General features: G+C 47.1%; 1 protein-coding gene across 3 annotated transcripts in view; it reads right to left on the bottom strand.

Moving 5' to 3' along the window:
* The window catches only part of LOC144174726 (cell adhesion molecule Dscam1-like), a 388470-nt gene that overhangs the window by 31208 nt on the left and 334644 nt on the right, over nucleotides 1-22618 (bottom strand). For all 3 annotated transcript variants that reach the window (XM_077703557.1, XM_077703559.1, XM_077703558.1), the window contains 7 exons: nucleotides 20497-20841; nucleotides 19638-19783; nucleotides 12208-12469; nucleotides 7344-7505; nucleotides 5630-5932; nucleotides 2433-2552; nucleotides 164-337 (listed from right to left, as the gene is read on the bottom strand). In XM_077703557.1, coding sequence (XP_077559683.1) covers nucleotides 164-337; nucleotides 2433-2552; nucleotides 5630-5932; nucleotides 7344-7505; nucleotides 12208-12469; nucleotides 19638-19783; nucleotides 20497-20841 — 1512 coding nt within the window. The remainder of the gene's footprint in view (nucleotides 1-163; nucleotides 338-2432; nucleotides 2553-5629; nucleotides 5933-7343; nucleotides 7506-12207; nucleotides 12470-19637; nucleotides 19784-20496; nucleotides 20842-22618) is intronic.

Consider the following 22618-nt stretch of genomic DNA (forward strand, 5'->3'; position numbering starts at 1 on the left):
TAGTATTTGCAAAACGAAGCAACGCTGAATTTTCGCTCGTTATAACGGCATTTACAAGTGTTAAACCTGGCCTATTTCTACCCCGAACTTACACTAGGGTAAGCGGCACGATTTCTGTGGGCTAGTTTTTCAAGTGCTTGTACAGCGAAAGATTCCGACTTACCATGCACGTTGACTTGCACAACCGTGTAGAGGGGCAGCCCGACACCATTGGAGGCTTCGCACATATATCCCCCGGCGTCGGCGGTTTCAACCTCTTGAATCACCAGGGAACCATTCACTAGAGCTTGCATTCTAGAGCTGCTAATCACAGTCCGGAACTCGGTGCTTTGGAGCCCTGCGAGCACGGGCGCGCACTTGTGTGTGTTTTTTCCTCAGATAGGCATACGTTATCGCATGAATAGAATAGAATAGAATAGAATAGAATAGAATAGAATAGAACAGAACAGAACAGAATAGAACAGAACAGAACAGAATTGAAAACAGCATTAGGGGGAGAAAAGTCAAGCTTAGAAAATGTTGCACTGCGCTAACTTTTGAAATGACCACCTAAAGTTACGGGAATGTTTGTTCGAAACTAGAGTAGAAACGCGAACAATGAAACTCCTAAATTTTTATTAAGAAGACATGGGCATCGCTATAATTAATATACGTTTTCCAGGACGATCAAACGCGCCTTTTTAGAGAATCAGGAAAGTGTTCGCGCCCTCTAACACTAACCTGTAAGCACTGATTGACGTATATAAAGTGACGTAAATGCGAAATGCACGTACAACGCTTTGGTTGAAATGAAAAAGAAGGTAACATTTTTCTTCTTATTAGGTAATAATAATCGAAGTACAATTTTTGTGTGTGTAGAAAATAAAACTTGAAGTGTCTGCTCGTAAACAAGGGTTGTCTTTATTGCTGTAACTACGCGAAGTTAGAGCTTTTGTTTGAGCTAAGGAAGACGGATACAACATGAAATGCATTGAATTCCTGTAAAAAGGAAGTTTATCTCCTTCTAGCTGATCTTTCAGTGATTTGCGTTGTTTGGTGACAGTTGTGTATGGTAGGAGAGCTCCAATGGCATGCGCGGTCATTGCTCAATAAAGACTTTTGAGGGTGATATATACTGATTCACGCAATGATGCCATACTTTTTTGTTACAGGGATGCGCATTATTCTACATACACAGGCCGCATCGAGTGCAAGATTATGCGTGAAATAGCTGTTTTCAAACAAAACTAACCGCAATGAATACATCGCAATGAAATTTCAAAACACAAGCCTTGCACACACTCGCACATTACTGTGCTGTGGAAGGAAAGTGGGGGTTAATATTTGAAAATAGGACCAAGAGATGCGTTATAAATTACGTAAAATAAAGGAGTTCCTGCAGGACTGGGACCAGAAGAGATGAACTTCTGGTTGGGAAAAGGAAGAGTATAAGGGGAGAAAAGAAATTGGGAGAGCTCGGGAGGCATTAATCAGTTTTCATTAGCCTAATGAAGTAATATACGATGGCCTATCGGTTGAGACGCTTCGAGGAACTTGAAGAGCAAGGCTTAGAACATTTGACTCGCGTATTGCACGCTTATATCACTGTACATCAGTCAGCTTCCTATTCGCAGCAACAGTGTCGGTCAGCTATAAGCGAACTTTATTTATTTAACAAAAACACCAAACGGCTGTTGTGGAGGGTATTACATAGGGTAAGGGGGTTACGCTGGTGTCACAAAAACTACAAACATCACACGACAAGATATAGAAATGACAAAAATAAATTGCACTGCACCAGCGTCCAACCGTATATACCAACCAAATGTATGCAACAAGAGGGAAGTCTGGGACAGTTGCTTCGGCATCATTTTCAACAGCGCGAAATGTTGAGAAGAGACGGGGAACAACACACAGGACCAGCGCTGAATGACAATTGAATTATTTGTTCATACAGGAAAGGAACACGCAGGGATACGCGGGCAACTAACAAAAGAAAGAAAGAAAGAAAGAAAGAAAGAAAGAAAGAAAGAAAGAAAGAAAGAAAGAAAGAAAGAAAGAAAGAAGGAAAGATGGAAAATAAATGCAGCAGTGCTAAAATCACGCTTTTTTAAGAAACGTCACCCCACAACACAGCAGCGCTATTCCCTTGTGCGTGTGTTGACGTGTATGAACTCGAATGTTGTGCGGAAAACTTCAGGGGAGCAGCCATGCTTGCCACAATGTTCAGACAAATGTTCCTTTCCTGCCTGAATGAATTCTTCAGTTGTCAGTCAGCGCTGGTCCTGTGTGTTCTTCGTCTCGTCTCGTCCTTTCGCGCTGTCAAAAATGACACCAAATGCATACCAACATGACCTACCACGGAGTTAAATTTGCTTTCGCTACGCTTTAGGACCTGCAGCGAGATTGAGTAGGAGTTGCGGAAGAGTACTGCGAGAGAGAAACCTTCAAACCTGCCGACTTCTTCCAACGAACCCTGGGTTCCGGGGTGCCGTCGGCCTGGCAATCAAGGATCACGCGCTCGCCAGTGGTCACGGTCGTGTCCGCTGGCTCCAGACGCCATCTCGGCGGAGCTGCAGGTACAAAGGCGAAGGAACGTGTGAATGAAGCAAAATGTATTATCTATAGTTTAAAGCAGCGTACCGAACCGAAAAAATACGGGCTCGGTTACGGTTCAGGTTCAGGTAAATTTATATTGTTCCGGTTCAGTTCCGGTTCGACTAATTCAACGCCCCGAACCGGTTCGCGAACCAGTTCAGAACTGAATTATTATCAAGGTGCGAAAAATCAGTTTTGTATAGTTTAAATTCACCATAAAGCTGAAGTATTTTTTCTTCACTCGAACTAGTGGTTTTTTTTTAATGAGCTGCAGTACCAATGTCAAATTTGATCATCTAAGCCAGGTGTAACAGAAAATGTAGCAGCCTCTTTTTCCCCACCCCTACTGTCGTCCTAGAGACTACACAAAGCCACCGCCAAAAGACATGAGTGTGTTATTTATTGGTGCCCCTTGCTTCGTTTTATTGTACTGCTTGGATGCTAATAATGACTTAAGACATTGCCCATTTTGCTTGGATTACTTCCTTGTTACGTCACTGCTGATGCTGGGTGGCAGAAAATTTGAAAGCTTTTTCGGTGTTTCTCACCACCTATTATGAAAACAACGTCCTTAACGAGTCAACAAAGGAAGATCTTTCAAATAAGACAAGGTAGGGCTTCGTTTTCGTGGTCCATTTAGGATCCTGGGCCAAGCATGTAAGAAGACGCGGCGGAAAAATATCGCGGGCCGCGGCCCCTTCGTTATCGGTCTTACTGCGACAATCAAGAGCGAATGTTGCATGCATCCCTATTGCAAAACAATCAACAAAGAAAACTTCCACGTAAAGCGAGCAAACACACGCCAGCGCACACAACATGGCGCTTTATTCTCCTGTGAAGAGCAGCTTTACCTGCACAAGAGACTACCAAAGACGCTAGTGGAAATCAGGGAAACCAAACGTGCAGTGCCCAACACCGGGCACACCTGTCAATTAGAAAGAACACAATCTCTAGAATTTCGAATAGGGACGTATCTTCCCTTACCTCACCCGCCGCGGTGGCTCAGTGGCTAAGACGTCGTGCTGCTAAGCTCAAAAACGCGGTTTCGATTCCTGGCCGCGGCGGCCGCTTTTCTGATGGAGGCGAAACGCGAAAACGCCGGTGTGTTTGAGATTTCGGCGCACGTTAAAGATCCCCAGGTGGTCGAAATTCATCCGGAGCCCTCCACTGCGGCGCGCCTCATCACCTGTGTAGCGTCAGCGCGTTAGACCTCATGATCAATCAATCTTCTCTTATCCCCGTGTAGTATGTTTACGAACATTCTTTCTCCTGCCACTTCGCCCTATTTTCCCATCTTTCTCGTTTCGTGAGGTTTGCCTCGCTTGTATAACGCCGATGTCTCGAACCAATAGCAAACATATGTGCGTCCCTTTCTTCCTGTAAGTTTGTGGCGGTGATTTAATTCTTGTGATTATGCAGGTACGTAAAAGCCAAAATTTCAACACTCTTTGGCTGCTGCAAATAGGCATAGGCAAATATAGGGCTTGAACCTTGGCGGGTACACGGTGCAACAATCTCGTGGACTGATTGCACTCGCACCGTCCCAATGACGGAGAGAGAGAGAGAGCGACAAACGTATTATTGAGCCTTGGGGGCGTGGTGACAGGTGCACCGGCGACCGCGGGAAGGGCGAATTCGGTGCTTCAAAGATCGCGCAGGCTGCCAAGAGTTTGACATTTCTTCTTCCCAGCCTTGCACACTGCTTGCTCGACCATCAGCAACATACCATTGCGATTACGGGCCTTAATTGCTATACTGGTGTGCAGTCGTTTCACCATGTTGTGGCTATGGCATTGTACTGCTGAGCTGAAGGACGCGGGTTCGATTTCCGGCCGCGGCGGCCGCTTTTTTGATGGAGGCGAAAAGAGAAAACGCCCGTGTGTTCGTGATTTCGTAGCGCGCTAAAGATCCCCAGGTGGTCAAAATTAATCCTGAGCCCTCCACTGCGGCGCGCCTCATCGCCTGCGTTGAGTCGGCGCATTAACAAACCTCACAATCAATCAAATAATCAAATTGTCGCCATGTTGTGACCATGATGAGTGTGTTCGGAGCGTTTTGATTCATTGAAAGGGTAAAAGTGAGCGAGAGATTGCGAAGTTGATGGCGCGTGAAAGAAAGAAGCCCCTAATGACACTTTTCACCCGTTATCAATAACGGGATGGTCGAACCGTTTTGTCGAGAACGGGAAACCGTTATTTCATTTTTCGGTTCAGTTCCGGTTCGGGTTCAACTGGCTCAAAAAATAATGGTTCGGGTTTGGGTTCAGTTCCGACAAAAATACCTATTCAGTTCCGGTTTTCGGTCCGGTTCGGTTCCGGTTCGACACCCTGGTTTAAAAAGTTACGTTTATCTGGGTCGCATACTGTTTTCCAAATTTCAGGCAGTAGATGGCTCTCCAGAAAAGCTCTTTTATTCCCGTTTCCCAAATGGAGCACCACCATGGGCCAAGACCACACCATATTACAGCCGTCACCAGAAGTTAACGCCTTGCATCTGTGTAGTAACCGCTCCAGTTCCGATGCCTGTTTCCTGCCATGAGGCAAAACTCCGAACTCAGTTTTTTTGTTGGCTGTTGTACAAGCGCTCAGATACCTTACAAGCATGTCGATGCAAAGAGTTAAAATGGCGTCTTTATTTCGAGAAAATTTCGAGAAAATTTCGAAAAGTACCCCAAGCTTCTGCAGTCAACAATAACGAGTTATCTCTCTCTCTCTCTCTCTCTCTCTCTCTCTCTCTCTCTCTCTCTCTCTCTCTCTCTCTCTCTCTCTCTCTCTCTCTCTCTCTCTCTCTCTCTCTCTCTCTCTCTCTTTCTCTCTCTCTCTCTCTCTCTCTCTCTCTCTCTCTCTCTCGCACTCTCTCTCAAAGTTGCTTCTTATTGATTAGTGGAAGCGGAAAAAAATTACAGCAGTGTCGTAGCAACAGTGACGTGCATTTAAACTTTACGTACACCCTCCTTGACTGTTGTCGACTGCCCCACCACAGCCACGACAGCTCCCGGCTTACGGAAGTTTGCGCCGCCCTTAATGTACTGCCTGATCGTGCCAACACTGACCGTAGACGACCAGAGGCGCCGAGTAGTTGACGGAGGCGGCCTCGTTGGCTGCCAGGCAGGTGTACACGGCAGTGTGCTCCTCGCGCAGGGACTTGAAGACGAGCGTGGAGATGAAGTCGTCCACGTGGCCGAATGAGACGCCCTGGCCGACGGAAGGGGACGGGGAGGAGCCGACGGGTACGCCGTCGCGGAGCCACGACAGCCGGATCGGGGGGTCGCCCTCGGGAACGCTGCACGTCACGCTGGCCCGAGAGCCCAGCTGCGGCTTCTCCGGGAAGGAGAACGGTGTGATCGAGGGAGGAACTGCGAAGAAGTGTGGAACGGGAAGGGAAAATGTAAGGTGACTACGCCCGCTGCACGCTCGTCTTCTGCTGCGACAGAGATAAACGGAGCCACACTTTCTCCCCTTACTTTCAACTCCTCTCTAACCTGGTTTTTTTCATGCACGCTTTTCGGGTTGCGCCGGATGAGTTTCCTGCGCGCTCAGGAAACGGGATTTTTCATTCGCCTGGTTATATAAAGCTTCACTTTAAAAGGATATTTTTGGGTCAGGTAGTCATCTCGTTTAATGCAGTACAACGCAGCAAGCATTTACGCTTTTCTGACAGCGCCCTTGAGCTTTGCAGGCGCAGAGTGGACGTCTCAAGATGCTGCACGTTTTATACAAATTCCCATGGTGACGTTACGGCTTTGTCGTCTCCTTTTCACAAAGAAGGGTGAAAAACGCGGAAACAAATTTTTTAACATTGAAATGACACAAAACGTTGGTCTCGTCGATTTACCAAATGGTCCTGGATAGAACTGCCATCACCCCAAAAATACACACCCAAAAAGTGCCGACCTGCGTTTTGAGCAGTTGATAACTTTAATGAACTGAGAATGAAAGGGGAGTTTTGTTTAACTGACTTTTCGATCATAGGGGGTGCGGAATTATATTAGTTCTCTCAACATATCCTGCACATCAGTTCGCCTTTCACTGTGGCTCGCAAGTGGCTTTCACCACATTAGGACTATATCTGCCGTGGAGCACCCTTGGAAGGGAAGCCTCGAGCTTTGGTTTGCCGCCTCTGCCCGCTTGCCGCTGGTGCACCCCTACAATTGTCGTGCAGTGTGATGATCAATTGTTCTTTGTACTTTGCAATTGTGATTGTAGTTTGCGAGCTGCGAGTAGCTCTAAACGCGACAGTGTGCGACCAACTAAAAGAGGAATATAAGTTATTACGGACGCGAAGGAAGCCGCCCTGCTTTTCGTTACATAAGGCTTCATGCTAACTTTTTTACGACGAAGCTCTATCTATACGTGTAACCCTTTTTTAATGTAATCCCGTCACTGTATGAAGATAGATTTAGTTTTTATAACAACATGACTAATAAAAAGTAAGAAAAAACTAAATTATTCGTCGGATCTCTTCTCGTGGCTTGTTTTATATGATGAGAAAAGTAAAAGATTTCCTCGGGTTTTAAAACGACAGAGAACAATCAACATTCCCATCCCGCCAGTTGCACTGTCTGTAAAAAAAGAAAGTGGCAATTAATTTATTGCAGTTGGAAAGGGAAATAAGAATGTCATTAAAAAAAAGGAGGTTATACTGGAGAAAAAAATAATACAGAAATGAATGCCTGAACCCAATGTTTAAACAGAAGGAGCAAATGAGACCACGGGACCACGAAGCGAAACGGCATGCGGTGGGGTAATAAAATAGATGTCACTCACCTAGCACCCTTAGGTGTACGTGGTTTCGGGCCTCGTTGCCGTGCTCGTTGCGCACCGTGCACGAGTATCGGCCTTCGTCGTCCTTTCGACTAACGGTCTCCAAGACGAGGGTGCCGTTCTGGTAGGGCATCACGCGTTTGCTGCTGGGCAGGCTTTTCCCTTCTGCATGTACGTCATCCCCCAACAACCAAGTCACTTGAACCTTTTTATTCGATACCGCTGCGAAGGAAGCTAAAAATAAAAATGTACAAGGCCTTTTAGCTCCCCGGACTTCGGAAAGCGCGTTATACGTGACATTTCGGCAAAAAGATCACAAAAAATTAATTCAAAGACGTTTTATGGGTGTCTTTATGACATAACGCCCGCTCTGTCACCTTATTTTGCGTTTAAGACTTTTAGAATGTGAATTGGAGAAGAGCACAACATCATAAACTAAAGCTAGCACAACACGTTTCTCTCTCGTTTACGTCTTCTAGGCTCGGCGTCACGTTTATGCTGTCCCAAAATTCAAATAACAGAAAGATAGTCCCGCGAACAAATACTTTTGAAGCGACTACACAGATGGCGCCACTGCGCCAGCTCCTTCAATACCCAAGCGAGGATGCAAGTTTCACTGCTGTCTGATCATTATGTCTTGTGACGCACTACTCGGTGAAACGATTGAGATCAGTCGCAAATGATAGACTTGGGACCGACAAGGCCATAAATTGCGGGATTACCGTGTTTTAGGGTTGCAAAACCGCTGGACATTACTTGTCTTATTTAGTACGATGAGACTTAAACATCCGCGGAAAAGCTGATGAGTTGTTTTGTGTGGTGATCGGTGCTCTTGTTTTGATATTTAACCGTATATCTTCACTAATATATGTAATATCAGATAGCGTGACTAAGCTTACACTGTAATTTTTGCATACACGTTGCGAATTTTTTGAAGAAACGATGTGAGGCGGTGTGGAGACGAGTGATGGCAATTATCAGGTAAGGTTGTCACGTGAGGTTAAGGCGCATTATTTAAGTTGTGTATAGGGCAGCATGACAGGCAGTCACCTTTTTGGTATTACACTATTCATAAAGCAATGAGTGCATGGCATACGACTTGAATGAGGTCACAGATGGCCGCGAACTACCGCTATACAAATACTCAAAAACGTAGAATGCATGCTATTTGAAAGCCTAACGACTGGTTTGTGCTCCGGTGTTTTCAAAGGTTTGGTTTCCCCCAAAGCGCGAAAATGCGTCCGGAATGGGGGAAAAGCAACACACAAAAGTACATTCCGCCGGCGCTGAATATCAGGACAGATATTGGTTACGGCATTTAAATCTTCACTAGAAAGAAGGAGAGTTAAAAATAAGAGAACGAACTGATATAGGCATGCTGGCTTTCAGAGAATAGCGCCATTAGTTCGGCTGTAACGTACGGTTTTGGGGTGTTCGGACCAAATTTAATCTCCACTTTTCGTGCTGCAGGGGTTCTTCATGGTGCGAAAAGCAGCTGGAGCTACTTATGGGCGTTTTATTACAGCGAGCCGGGAGACGAAGTACATGGAGTTAAAAACTATTCAAACTATACTACCACCACATGGATCCCACGTGCCGACATTGCTTAGCGCACAGGTAGCCTTTGGCAGGTTTGAAGTAAGGATTAACAGAAGCAATTAAAAATACTTACAGTGGTCGTCCATTTAGAATTCACTCTTAATTGCTTTTTACAGAAATAAATACAAATTTGGAGTTAAAAATGTCGTTGAAGATAGACGCGATAAAAGCTAAACAAAAGCAATAGATAACAAAAGACTTCGTCTCGCGTGAGACGCAACACATACAAAGCATATAAAATAACGCCGTCAGAGTCGAAGGAATGGCGTTGGAGTTAGGTGAAAAAGAAACAAAGCAGGAACAAAAGATAAAGAAGATTCTGCCCTGCGCTGTCAGAAGCAGCGGGAAACTTCGCGTAAAACAGTGTCCCCTCCACCACGCCCCCCCCCCCCCCCCCCCCGAAAAGAAGAAAAAGCGAATAATTGCGCTCTGCTGGTTTAATGGCACAGAAAGGGCCAACTCTGTCTGCTCGCCGAAAAAAAATCACGAAACAATTCAACTATAAATGCAGTTCACCAATTAAAAGTTCCCTAATAAAAAGTTTTCGCCATTTTTTTGTGTTTGTATCTCGCCTTTTCGGTTCCGCATATTAGAGTAAGGATCCACATGCGAGAAGCATATACGGGTCACCTTGTCATGGTCTTTATACACATGTTTAAAGTTGAAGGTGTGATAGACTGAAATGAAAGAATTCCCTGACCAAAACTAACTGCGGAATGTTGAGTAAACTCATTCTAGAAATATTGAACACAGCTACCAAACATAGAAAAGGAAAGGCAAGGACGTACGCATGTCTTTGTTACGACGTTCTTATAAGTTATGCTTTTGTTTTCCAACGATGTTTTAGAATATTCAAATACTACAGAAGTTATTTACTAGGTGATTGCCGAGAAGAGCTTCCATGCGGTGATGCGAAGCTCATTGTCTAAGTTGTAAACGTGTAATTTACATGCGACTCATTTGAAGCCAATGTTCAGAAAAAAACAAACAGGCGATGCGGTAGAGCCAATCATCTACTTATGTCGTGCTGTGCGGTGCACTGGCGCCGTTTTCCACCTACAGCGAATCGATGAGCGAATTTCCGCCGGCACGCGAACAGGCAATTTAGGCCGGCGCTTTCACGGGGTCTGTGCAACAACTTGTCAATCAGCTCTTATTTTGATCTTTTTGAATACTTGCCTTGGTTATTGGCGTTGTGTTGCGTACGAGAAAATGTAAAGGCGTATGTTGCGTGTTCCCGACATTAGACGATAAAAATGCTAATACCATATGGTTGCTAACGGTTCCTCTTGGGACGTAAACTGAGCGTCGGGCGCATCTCAGCCATTAGGACGGTTTTTAATGGCACGTTGTTAGCATATGCGATGAGGCATGGACATATCGAAACCGTAAAGTGCCCCCGAATGTGAGCGTAAGAGTTAGTGGCCCGTTATCAAAACGGCGCGTCTGATAAGATTTTACCCGCGTGTCTTCAATTTTTTAACCGTGCTCGTTCGAACAGTGCCTTGGCTTGCATAACGCTCTGTTTTAACTTGCGCGCTATTAACTGCACTGTGTTGCTCAAGACTGTCTCTCTAATCTTGCGCACACGAAGAATGCTCATTAAAAGAAAAAGGGAAGCTTTATAATGCCAATTGTAATAAGCATTGAGCTATCGCCCTCACTGTTTTGCCTTTTTTCATTATAACGTTGGTTAGCACATTCTCCTGCCCGCAGGACCTTAACGTCAGTCTTGCGGAATGAAGGGCTGGTTTCATTTACGCTTCAGCAGCAAGTGCGCTATCTCTCTTAGAGAAAGTAACTTTTTTTATCTTTTATTACTTTAACTTTGACGCAGGTTATTACCGGTAATGATTTCGGAACCTCGAAACGTCTTGCTACACCGTACAGTAAAATACACGGTTTTTTCTTTCCAACGCCAGAAGAATTTACCTCCGTCGGGCATGGCTCTGTTTCAGTTTTATTGAAATATGGCCGGCGCATTGAAACTATGCAATTTAAGGTGCTGTACCGAAGGGGTAATTTTCTTCCGTTAACTCAACCTCATGGCGAGCAGTGGTCACTTATGGCGGATTCCGCAAAGTTTCGCAAAACTTGCTCGGAGCGAAATCGCGAAGCAGTAAGAAATAGCAACAACAGACCGGAGATTGCTCAAGCTAACATTTAATTAGCCATTAATCCTCGAGACCACCCGTAACGACAAATAAAAATACCGAGCAAATATGAGAGGACGGAGGTAGGTATACACAAACTGGACTATCGCAGTTTGTCATATATTTGCGTTATTTCTGTTTTTCAAATGGGAAATCATTCAAACGAGAGCAAACTGCAAAAACTTGTCGAGTTTGGAGCAGCGTAAAAAATCCTGTAGTTATTCTGCCTATCATTATTATTTAGCTTAAACTGAAAGAAAACACGCAACTGTGAGTTTCTGCGGGATAGTGGGCAATACTCGTAATTAAGGCGGTCACAAAGTGGCGAATATTAGTGGTAGTGTAGTTGAGGGCGATGTAAATCAATCGTAAAAATTTTAAAAGGCCCACGGCCATTACCGAGGAGGCAGTGCGCGGAAAGGAGATAGAGGAGGCACCCCCTAAACTCTCTGCGCAACTCCCATCAGTGTACAGTCATAAATTTTCAGTCACCAACGGAGTTGGGTAGCAATCCCTATATATGTATTGTGAGTATAGGAACGTGTCATCAAAATCATCACATGCAGTGCGAACGCCAAGGGGCGCGTCTTCCTGTTACTCCTGTCTGTGTGTCCATCGCCATTATCATTTGCGAATGTTCATCAGCGTCCCCGGGCCCGCTGATGAGAAGGTGTGCGCTCGGATATCTCGAAACCCCGTCTCTCAATATACAGTAAACGCTCGTTCTATTCAACCCCTCGAGACAGAAAATTAATATCGTTATAAAAGGGACTTCGTTAAAAGCGGGAGGACTGGTTTACGCTACCTTTACTACAGTTGGGACCACGAAAAAAACTTCTCGAAAAGTGAGAATGCGAACAAAACGACATAGTTATAGTGAGGGTTTACTCTAAATACATGGTCACCGAGAATTCATTGATTATGAGGTTTAACGCGTCGAAGCTACACAGGCGATGAGGCGCGCTGTAGTGGAGGGCTCCGGATTAATTTTGAACACCTGGGGATCTCTAACGTGCGCCTAAATCTCGAACACAAGGGCGTTTTGGCGTTTCAGCTACATCAGACACGGTCAGCGAGAAGCCGAGGAGCGCGTAGCAATCGTCAACCGCTCCCACCTTTTCTCCAGACGACCTTGGTAATGGGGTACCCGGAGTAGGGGCAGTGAAGCAGCAGCCTCCGTCCGGCGACCACGGTGCGGTTGGGCATGGTTTGCACCAGGGGCGGACCCAGAACGTTGAGCCGGGCGGCGTGCGCATCCGAGCCGTGCTCGTTGGAGGCCTCGCAGCGGTACGCACCGCCATCTTCGGGCCGAACTCTCGTGATGTTCACGAAGCTGATCACGGACCCGTCCCGGCTCACGTAGTCTCCCACGCGCACCTACGATCATTGAAGCGAGCGAATGAATTAATGAATGAATTTATTGTCAAAATGGAAAGGAAAGACCACCAGCAGGCGTAGTTTGTCTCACCTAAGGGTGGACACCGGAACGCCTGCTGGTGTGGGGGTGTGGGGAATGGTGAACATAGGTGTACAGGAAAGGGAGGAGAGAGAGAAGGGCAGGATACATATATAAAGGACCAATATATGTACAAAATATGCAAGAATAAACGCTAAGAGCATTAAGAAAAAAAAAAAAGAAAAAGCCCCCCCACACAAACACACACACACACACACACACACAAAAAAAAAAAAAAAAAAACACGGCCACAGTTCAGTCTTACTGGGGAGAAAGCGGAGGGCTGGGAGGAGTCCCGAGGCGTCCAGGCAAAACCCCAGGGCCTCATGGATTCCGCCGGACGCTTGATTATCCCGTTTGCTGTCTGTTTCGTACGTGAAAATGGGTGGCAAGTGACCGTTCTCAGCAGGTCATTAAATGTCAACATTAAGACTCCGACTGAGCAAGCCCGCGATTCAATAACCGATCTCGGAAAGAAACAAGCTCACATTCGTACCACTTTGCGAACAGCTTTTATCCACTTTTGACCGACGCGCCTCGACGATAAATTCCAACTGTCGGTATGTGGCTGAAAGCCCCAAAAGCTTTGCCTCCTTGGAAGCAGAGGACCACGCATATCTGTCTAACAATTAACTGAACTGGACGTTCTTGGTCAGCCCCACCTGGCTTATCATCCGGTGCGCTCGACGTCATTTGTCCGTCGGATATTAAATTAGGGGTTTTCCCCAGAATACGTATCAGTCCAAAGTGGTGATGTTCCTGCTGTGCTTGTTTCCTCTCTCGTGCTTGTCAGTTTGTGCATTGAATCAGTTATGTAACGTATGATTCAAGCCTCAGGAGCCCGTGAGGCCCATGATCGATCACCTGCACTTGCGTTTAAAGGCGGACTAAACTTTATTCAGAGCAAAGAGGGGAACAGCGCAACGCAGACGAAACACAAGAAGAAAGTGACAACCACTAGTGCTGATGCGCTCGTGGTTGACACTTTCTTCTCGTGTTTCGTCTGTGTTGCGCTGTTCCCCTCTTAGTAATTATGCACCAACTCGTCCAAGCCTTAACCACTGCAAGTTTTATTTAGAGCGACAGTTGCTTAATTTTGGACTCATGGCGATGGGAGTTGTTGTTAGTCCAGAAGTCTCTGGGAGGTCCCTGCCTGTATTCAGTTTTTAAAAGCGGAAATAACCAAGGTGTCCTGGAATGCCTGAAGGCCGGCGAAATGTTTGATGATGAGTCTGATATGCTACGAGTACTTCGTGTCTAAACGAAACTCGCTGCTTATATTTAACTTGGTATTTAAAGCAAACATATATACGAGTCGTACATTAAAGCAGTAGAGGGGACGGGTACACAAAAAAGCAGGAGAAAGGTCATTTAAAGGCAGAAATGGTGGCAGTTTCGCAAAGAAAAAATAATAGCTCTGAAGCAATGGCCTCGCCAACAAGCCAACGCCTTACTCAACGCAGCACCTGCAACAGAATGCTGGCATTCCAGACGGTTTTGCAATGCCCCCTGGGGTCCTCTCCTGCGCTTACATCTAGCAATGCTCAAACAACTCGAAATATGGCGAGGGAGGGTCAAGCGTTTTTCGCTACATCGCCAGACATTTGTGCTCCCAATGCGTCTGTTGCGCCGGAAAGGCATGTCCCGAACTTCGGTTCTACGACATTTTTTTTTCTCTTTAACGCATGCGCTGCGTGTGGCAGTTGCGTAAGCCTTAGCAGAACTAAGCTTTTTTGCTTAGTGGTTCCGAGTTTCGCTTCTTTCTGTCTTCGGTTCGACGTAGAAAACACAGTACGCAGGCTGACGATGAAATAACGCCGTCTTTCTCTTTCTCTTCGTTTAACTAATCTTAAAGAAAAGGACAATGATTAACTACTGTATTGACGAGACAGGACGAGTTATAGGTCTAAGAACTAGAGAAACAGCGGGGAATATTACGAGAACATCTTGTAACGACTGACTACCATTACACGTACCGTACAGTTTGTTAAAATGTTATACGTCCTGTGAATGGCTTTTATTAGCCAGCTTAATGGTCCAGGAATATAACTGAACGTAGAGTCTCGGAATATTTGGCAATATTAATTTATGCGAAATACGGGAAGAAAAACGTAAAAATTATCAGGCAAAGTTCTCACCATTCTTACATTTTTACATCTTCGTTCATGATTTCCTCATGCACTTTCGTGAAGGCAGTACAGTAAAGCCTGCTTATAACGAACACATCGGGAAATTGAAATCAGTTCGTTATATCCGCTTATCGCTATATCTGGACACACAATCTATGTATACAAATTGTAACGGGAAACGAAGATTTGTTCGTTATAGCCACTATTTTGTTAAAACCAGAATCGCTCTAAGTGGGACATACTGTATATGCTATGAAAGACTGTACAACCCATTGAACTTGCGCATAGTAAACCTGCATGTGCAAACAATAACTGGTAAAGAGGGGCAGAGTGGCACAAATTGACATGATTATAAACTGCGCAGAGCAATCGCGTTGAAAATTGGAAAAATACGTCTTTTTCAATTTACGGATGCTGAATAGAGAGGAGACAAGCAACATTAATGTTTCATCAGCTTTGACATTTTGCTGGAATTTTTCGGGAGACATAGTTGACAGTTCTAGAGAGTTGGATTGGAGGTATTTTGCGAAATTTGCAGAAGACGTATTTTACAGTATATTATATACATAAACTTTTTATTTGTTACACACATTCTAGGACACCACGTTATTTCTATGAATAATTTACCTATACGTTCCTTAGTGTTTCGAACTCTTTGATATACAGATAACATAAGGAAGGAACGTTAAATTGCTTTCTGCTAAACATAATTTTGAGGAGATGGTTCTGCAATGTTAAAAAAAAATGGAATCTATCAAGTATAACTCTAGAAGTGGGCAGCTTTTATCGATTAGTTGTAGACGACTGCCTGATGGCGACATCGGAATTCCAGTGGAAGAGTGGGTATGCGGAGAGTGGAAGAGGGATGAAAAAACACCCTCGGCGTGAAAAGAAAGACGGTAAAAAATTAGCGCCCTTCTACTCTGCGAAGAAGGATGTCCTGCGAAGCTGGACGCAGTCGACGGAGTGCACGCAACAAACCGCGTTTTTTTTTTTTGTAATTGGCGATTGAGCATACTTCCTAGCCACGCCGGACAGTTACCGGCCTCTATTTCCCCATCGCCTACCCCCAACAATCACTTTCGTCTTCTTCTTATTTCTTTCTAGCTGAATGAGACTTGGAAGGACTCGACCTTTATTCTAGCGAACAAACATGGGGCTGTCTGTTTCCCTCCCGTGTGGTAGGCACCTTACTGTCTGCGTATACCACACACCCCAATCCGCTCGACCAGTGAAGACACCCGACAGGCCCCTTTCGGCTCTTTGACGTCCACGTGCTAGCCTCCCGCCAGCACAACGAACATGTCAGCAGTGTGGGCATGAAACCTACAGCTTCGCGTGCACGCCTCCCCCCTTTCCCCCTCCACTCCCCGCACGTGCACGTATAAACCGGGAACCGCTTTGTGCGCGTGCTTAAATGTGAAAGAGATCGGCAAATTACAGTTGTGAAAAGAGGGGTCGGCGGTGGCGAAAAAGGAAAGCCGGACCGGCGCCGAGTACAGCGGCTTCACGGGAATGAAAACGGGGAAGAGGGGGAGGAGGGGGAGGAGGGGGAGGAGGGGAGTTTTAAGTGAATGAAAAAAAAAAAAACAGAATTTAAAATATCTGAGTCTCGTAACCCCGCTGTATGACATCTGAACACTCAAAACTCAAATAACACGGACGTCCGCTGCGTTTGAACAGTGCCGACATGTTTTGGAAGGACTAGACTAAAGTGCGGAAAGAGATATTGGAAGCAATCTAATACTTCTGTTACACGACCTGTTGCCGTAGTTACACACTGAAAGGAGCCCTAGCCACGCGAGAGCCGCATTACGGCTCGCATCGCAGTGGTAAGAAATAGGCTCGAGTCTTGTCAGCGCCTCGCTGCGCAATTATTCTTTCGGCGTTTCAGAGGCATGCCACGTTCCGTGTTGGACGTTTCATAACCCTCTGGACAACGAAACGGCGTGACTAAAGCACCGGCAGGCGCAGCAAGACACTGCTACACAAATAAAAAGGAGTGAGTTTCGTAAACTCGCCGCCACCGTGTATTCACTCTCTGCACTTCATCACCCAGGCCTATTTACACTTCCCCGCAGACGCTTGCTTGCAACACTCCTCCCGCTATTAAGTCTGCACGGAGATGCGATTACTTTATTCATTTGCTTCTGCGCAAGCTCATCTCAATTATGCAAAAATACGGCAAGATGAGTCGGTTATATCCGCTGGATGCTCCGGAGGAAATTGCTTCGTTTGCCGGCGAAGGGGCCGAATCTTTACGATTACTACGAAGTGCGCGTGTTTCCCAAGAGTGTTTTGACGAGCTGTATGTTACATAGCCTGGATGTATGAAAACGTTTCTCATTACTGCCAGTGGTTGCAGGGTGGTCTCGCAACGCCGCCGGTCCTTACCTTAATTCCAAGTCCCAAAACGTGTTGTCTGGCGGATGTGGCAGATTATTATTTGCCTTTTCTTATGCCCAGTGCCAAGGAAAAAAAAAGTGATGGAAACTATTTCGGTGAGACTGCGGTCCCGTGGTATACTTGCTGCAGAGGGCCGGCGATAGGAAGAACTGAAAATCGGCAAACACAGAGCACAACAGCAGTCCTATTCTTACCATTTCGCAATTCTTGAATGAAAGTGCAGAGATACGCACGAAAATGTTGTACAAGTGCTCTTCTGAGAAGTCCGTTTTCGAAGCAGCAGGAGCATTGCGACCATAAAGTTCTGGTGATGTAGCGAGAGAAGCATTACACTCCACCCGAATATTCGGAGCTACTTCAGAAGTGCTATAACTAGGAGCAACAAAGGTTTCTCGAGAACCTTCGATCGGGTCCCAGGTTGGGCACGCAAGTCTCATTCGCAGTTCTATTTTTCGCGGCCCTCTACTCATGACTCCACCCGACATGAGTACGAATAAAAGTATTATTAAGGTATTGTTATTATTATAATGGCCTCGATTGTCAGAATACCTATGCGGCGGCTTCTATTAGACTTCGCACGTTTGTTGGCGTGGCGATTGCGTTACAGCTCTTACTTATTTCCGTGATTGATTGATTGATTGATTGATTGATTGATTGTGGGGGTTTAACGCGCCGACGCAACGTAGGCGATGAGGCGCGCCGTAGTGGAGGGCTCCGGATTAATTTTGACCACCTGGGGATCTTTATCGTGCGCCGAAATCTCGCACACACGGGCGTTTTTGCTTTTCGCCTCCATCAGAAAAGCGGCCGCCGCGGCCGGGAATCGAACCCGCGACCTCGTGCTCAGTAGCGCAACGCCTTAGCCACTGAGCCACCGCGGCGGGTACTTATTTCCGTGCGCTGCTGCCGTTGTTGCATGCCCATATTACTGTGATTTCTCGCCCGTGGTTGTAAGCTGCTCGAGTCGAGCATTAGTGAAGAATTGAGCCACTGATATGGCAAGTTCCATGTTTTATTTGGTCTGCAGCGGTATCCTCATACAAAATACCCGCCCGCACATGCCCATGCCCAGTCATGCTCATGCTCATGCTCACCCTCACTTACTCACTCACTCACTCCCTCACTCACTCAGTGACACCCACATTTTGATGGCAACAGGCATGACGCGCGAATATTCTGGGCAGCTTTTAGCTTTTACGGAATAACGTATACCCGGTGGAGAAATCGATGAGGTCTGTGTAAAGATCTGTCCCAGTGGAGCTGTTCAAGCTTTCTTCTGTCCGTGCGGATCGTTAACACTAAATTTCGCTTGGCTAAGTGGAAAGGAGCCAAGAAGCTCACGAGCAGGTCCGGGGAGTGCGCGCCTCACGAAAAAACGCTTCCCGCGGTCGGAATCGAACCTGCGCCCCTTGCGTTATGAAACCGACGTCTACCCGACTGCGCTATCATCGCGGTCGATGCGCAAAGCATTTCCTTTGGGTTCGTAGCGCGGGCGTTGGCTTTGGACTTCGGCTGAGTTGAAGTGGACTTTGATTTCGGAATTTGGCAGTTCTCATTTTGGCGTGTAGGAGGGTGGCTTGTGGACATCGACTTCACTGAGTATTACGGAGTAAGCTTCACTTTTTAACCGCCTTTCTCTGAAGAAAAGGGAAGACCTAAGAGGAGCCAAATTAAAGCTAGTTGAGACCGCCAGCTCCCCTGCCTCCTCAGTCTTCGCATCGCAATAACAAAGGTGGCAGAATTTTTTTCGTGTAAAACGTCGCTTTCTCTTTCGCTGGCATGAAATGGCTGTGTTTGGTCGCGCAATTCGCAGTTTTTTCGTTCATTGTATCAAGACCTTGATCCGAGGTTAGTAACGCGTCTTTGCTTTTTAGCGGTTCTTTCAAATGAGCCTTATGCTGATTCTTTCCCTCGCAGTATTGCACGTCAATTAGCATCGCTTTTTAGATGCGACTGCATCTCATTCACTCGTCCATGCAGCGTCGTCGGCGTTGTTGTCGGCGTCCGCCCCTCCCCCATTCTCCTCGCCGCGCGAGCTGCGCTCTCCGCCGCTCACCCCCTCTCCTCTCCGATGCCCCTCTCTCGCGAGGAGCATTGGATTGGATTCGAATGGATTGGCTTGGCTTGGCTTGGATTGATTGAATTGGATTTGGATTGGATTGGATTAAAGTGGATTGTGTTGGATTGTGTTGCGTCATAGCCGCGGCAGACGCACTGGCACCGGCGCATGTGCAGTACTCTCTCTTCCGCGGTCTCCCCTCCTTCGGGCGCGCTGCGCATATAACTGGTGTGCCGCTCTCCGGCGGCCTTTCGGTCGGCGGTTGCTCTCCGCTTGCGCTTGAACCCCCCTCAGCGTCGCATCACACCAGGGTTCCCGCGAGGGGAGGTGGGCGTAATTTTTCCCTTATAAAAGAAATAACGCCGTGTGAAACAAAGAGGAGCTTTCCTTGTCTTTCAGTAAAAAGGAGCACAGATATAACTTGATGTTTCTTATAGAAACACAGCAAGGTAAACGCCGAGCGAGCCAGCCAATCATTACGAAGAGTGTTCTCACCCGGCTCGAGTCCTGAACCTGTACGTCGTACACAGACCACGTGATCTGGGGCAATGGTGTTCCAGTGGCAGCGCACCGGAGGGACACTGCTTCGTCCCGACGCACCACGGAGTCCTCGAAGTGCGCCACTAGGACAGGTGGTTCGGCTGCATAAAGGCAGGGCAACGTCTTTTCTGCACTCGTCTTACAAACCCGTTGATAAGCAACTTTTTACGAGGGAAGTAAAATTTAGCTGACACAGAACAGAAATATTCGAAACAGTTTTAATCATGACGGGGGAGTTGGCAACAAAGTAGTTATGCTGTCAGACGATCACTTAAAGAAGGTTATTCTGCCATCTCCGCTTTTTCGGTGGTAGCATTTGCGCCAGTAGCCGTCGGCAAAAGCGCTAGCCAAAGGTATTCTTCAGACAAGGGGCCCGTGCATGTGGCGCCTAATATCACCTATTTCTTGTTACGTCGAGGCGTTACCTGTATGGTAAAACTTAATTGCATGCTAAAACGCTTTCCCTCTACATCTTTTGCCTTGCTATAGTAGTTCAGATAAAGCTTCCAAATCGCCTGCGAGTATTTTTTGTGTTCAGTACACTTTTTTTGAGTAGAAGTCACGCTACGTGTCTTTGAGAAAAAAAAAAATGCCCAGAAACGTTCAGTTTAATTACAGCGACAGGCCGTATTTAGGAAGAACTCATAACGTACCTAGTCGGGGAATAGCTCGCAAGCCTAGCGTGTATGCTCGCGCTATACCGTGTTCTACATACAAAAAGCTCAGATCCACGATTATAAATTAGTGCCCATTCACAACTCTACATACTTCGCCCGAAAATTTTGTCGGGGAAAGGGGTGCACTCGAGACGTACATTTGACGTGGACGTAGGCGTGCGCCTGGGCCGAGTCCCGCTCGTTGGTGGCGTGACACTGGTAGACGCCCGAGTCGTCACTCTGCGCTGCTTGGATGCGCAGCGCGTACCGGTTGAGCATCATCACGCGGCGAGCGAGGCCCGACGAGCCGGCGGCACCTCCGAGACCCATTCCCGTACCAGCGGGGCCTCCTGCCGCCGCAGAGGCTGAACCGGGGATGGGCCGGCCGTCCTTGGACCAAGTCACCGAGCGCACCGGGAAGCCCGACACGCTGCAGTTGAGTGTCACCGTGTCGCCAGAGCGGACCTCGCGGTTCCGGGGCCACATTTGAACCTCCAGGGGCTCTGAAGGAGCGACAGAAAAAAAAAAGGGGGGGGGGGGGGGGGGCAGAGGGAGGGGCGGGTTAACTTAACTGCAAGCAGCTATTTACGTAGTCGGAGTAGAGGGCTATGGAAAAATGTACACCATCTTCCCGCGAGGGGAACCATGGGGTAGATGCGACGCATCGGGGGTTGCAGTTGCGTTATTCAAATCATCGAAGCGCCGGCGGCGGAACGACTGAGCGGAGTGGCGCACTTACCGCGTTTATATGCAGCGGAATGAGAGAGAGCAGCGCATAGCAGCGCATAGCAGCGCATGCGCATGTGTTAACCGAGCGCAAGCGCGAGCGCAAGCTGCGCGCTAACGCACAGCTGGCACGGCGACGGGAGTGAGCTGACCGCGCTGACGCACAGATGGCGCTGCGGTGAGAGCGGCGGGGCGCACAGCTGCCGCGCCGAGGATGCGGACTACGCCGCGACAACGACGCGGGACAAGGCGAGTTAAAGAGATGCGTTGCATCTAAAAAGTATCTACACTCGTACTCGTAGCAAAGCATCTGTCGCATCCGTCTCTATTCCGTATAGCCATTTCATGGCAAAAAGTCAAACCACTCCTGGTATCGCAATTCTAAGAAGATTTTTCTGAATCCATCTTCCGCCTTTTTATTAGTACTCCTGCAATTGCGGCCGAAGAAGCCTGCTGCAACAGCGAATAAGTTAAAAGGCATAGTCGCTCACCGATACCATCTAAGAATAACGGGTTATGATGACCGAAGATTATCGCGTTTTAGGGGCGAAGCTCCTTAGGGGCTGGGGCTGTTGGCGTCTCTATTCGTCATTGTCGTAACCGTTGTCTCATGTAGTCGCGGTACTAAAACACCGGCAACCTCGTTTACGCCTCGCGCTAAATCATAACGCGTACTAAAAAGACACCGGGACACTCGTTTACGCCTCGCGCAAGAGAGCTTCGTGCTTCAAAGACGAGAGACTTTTAAAGCAAAGCTGTATACCTCTACCCCCCTCCCCCCCCCCCCCCCCCCCCCCCCCCCTCGCACACACACACACCAAACGGTTTTATCTCCGTTGTCAAAACGCCAAGGCGCTAAGATTACACTTGAACACTGCATGTTTTACTCTTCCAGTTTCATATTAGTGGAGATGGAGAGGGAATTTTTTTTTTCTAAGGTGCAGCGCATTTCTCTTGGGGTTCCCGTAATGCTCCGCGCACACCGGCGGTTATGTTTCGGCGTAACTGCGAGCTTGGGTTCTTCGGTTCATTTGAATGCTTTTGTCACAAGAACCTATTAAGCACCCGATGAATTTGTGCTGAGATTTCTTTCCCCGCTGTTTGATGGAGGAATGATTCTGGCTATTACTTCACTGCATGCCACTCCCTTTCCTGGCGCTGTGCTACACGCTAAGCTGCAGATTCCTGGGTTACAGGTCCGGGCCTATAGTTCGAAGCGGTTGAATCGCAATGAGGGCATAGCGAAACACCATAGGCAGCGACTTCTTCAGGTGTGTGTTTTTTTTTAGTTTTCGAGAATGCTGAAACCCGACCGCGATATCGAGATAAACTTGGGAGGATTACGTTGGTCCGCAGCTTTGAACAGGCCACCAGTCGTCCATGTCTCCTTCCTCCCAGTTGTATTTCTAACATACCACCCTCCCACAACGTCTGTACCGGATAAAAAAATTCTTCTGGTTAAGCCTACTTACGTGCTTTGGATGCGAAATTGGCATGGAATTCCCCTGGCGATATCTACGGAAAATTTCTCAAGAGCTTCACCACGTGTGTATT

The sequence above is a fragment of the Haemaphysalis longicornis genome, unplaced genomic scaffold (genome assembly GCF_048455015.1).
Source record: "Haemaphysalis longicornis isolate Haplotype H1 unplaced genomic scaffold, Haemaphysalis longicornis Haplotype H1 scaffold_3, whole genome shotgun sequence".
NCBI classification, from domain to species: domain Eukaryota; kingdom Metazoa; phylum Arthropoda; class Arachnida; order Ixodida; family Ixodidae; genus Haemaphysalis; species Haemaphysalis longicornis.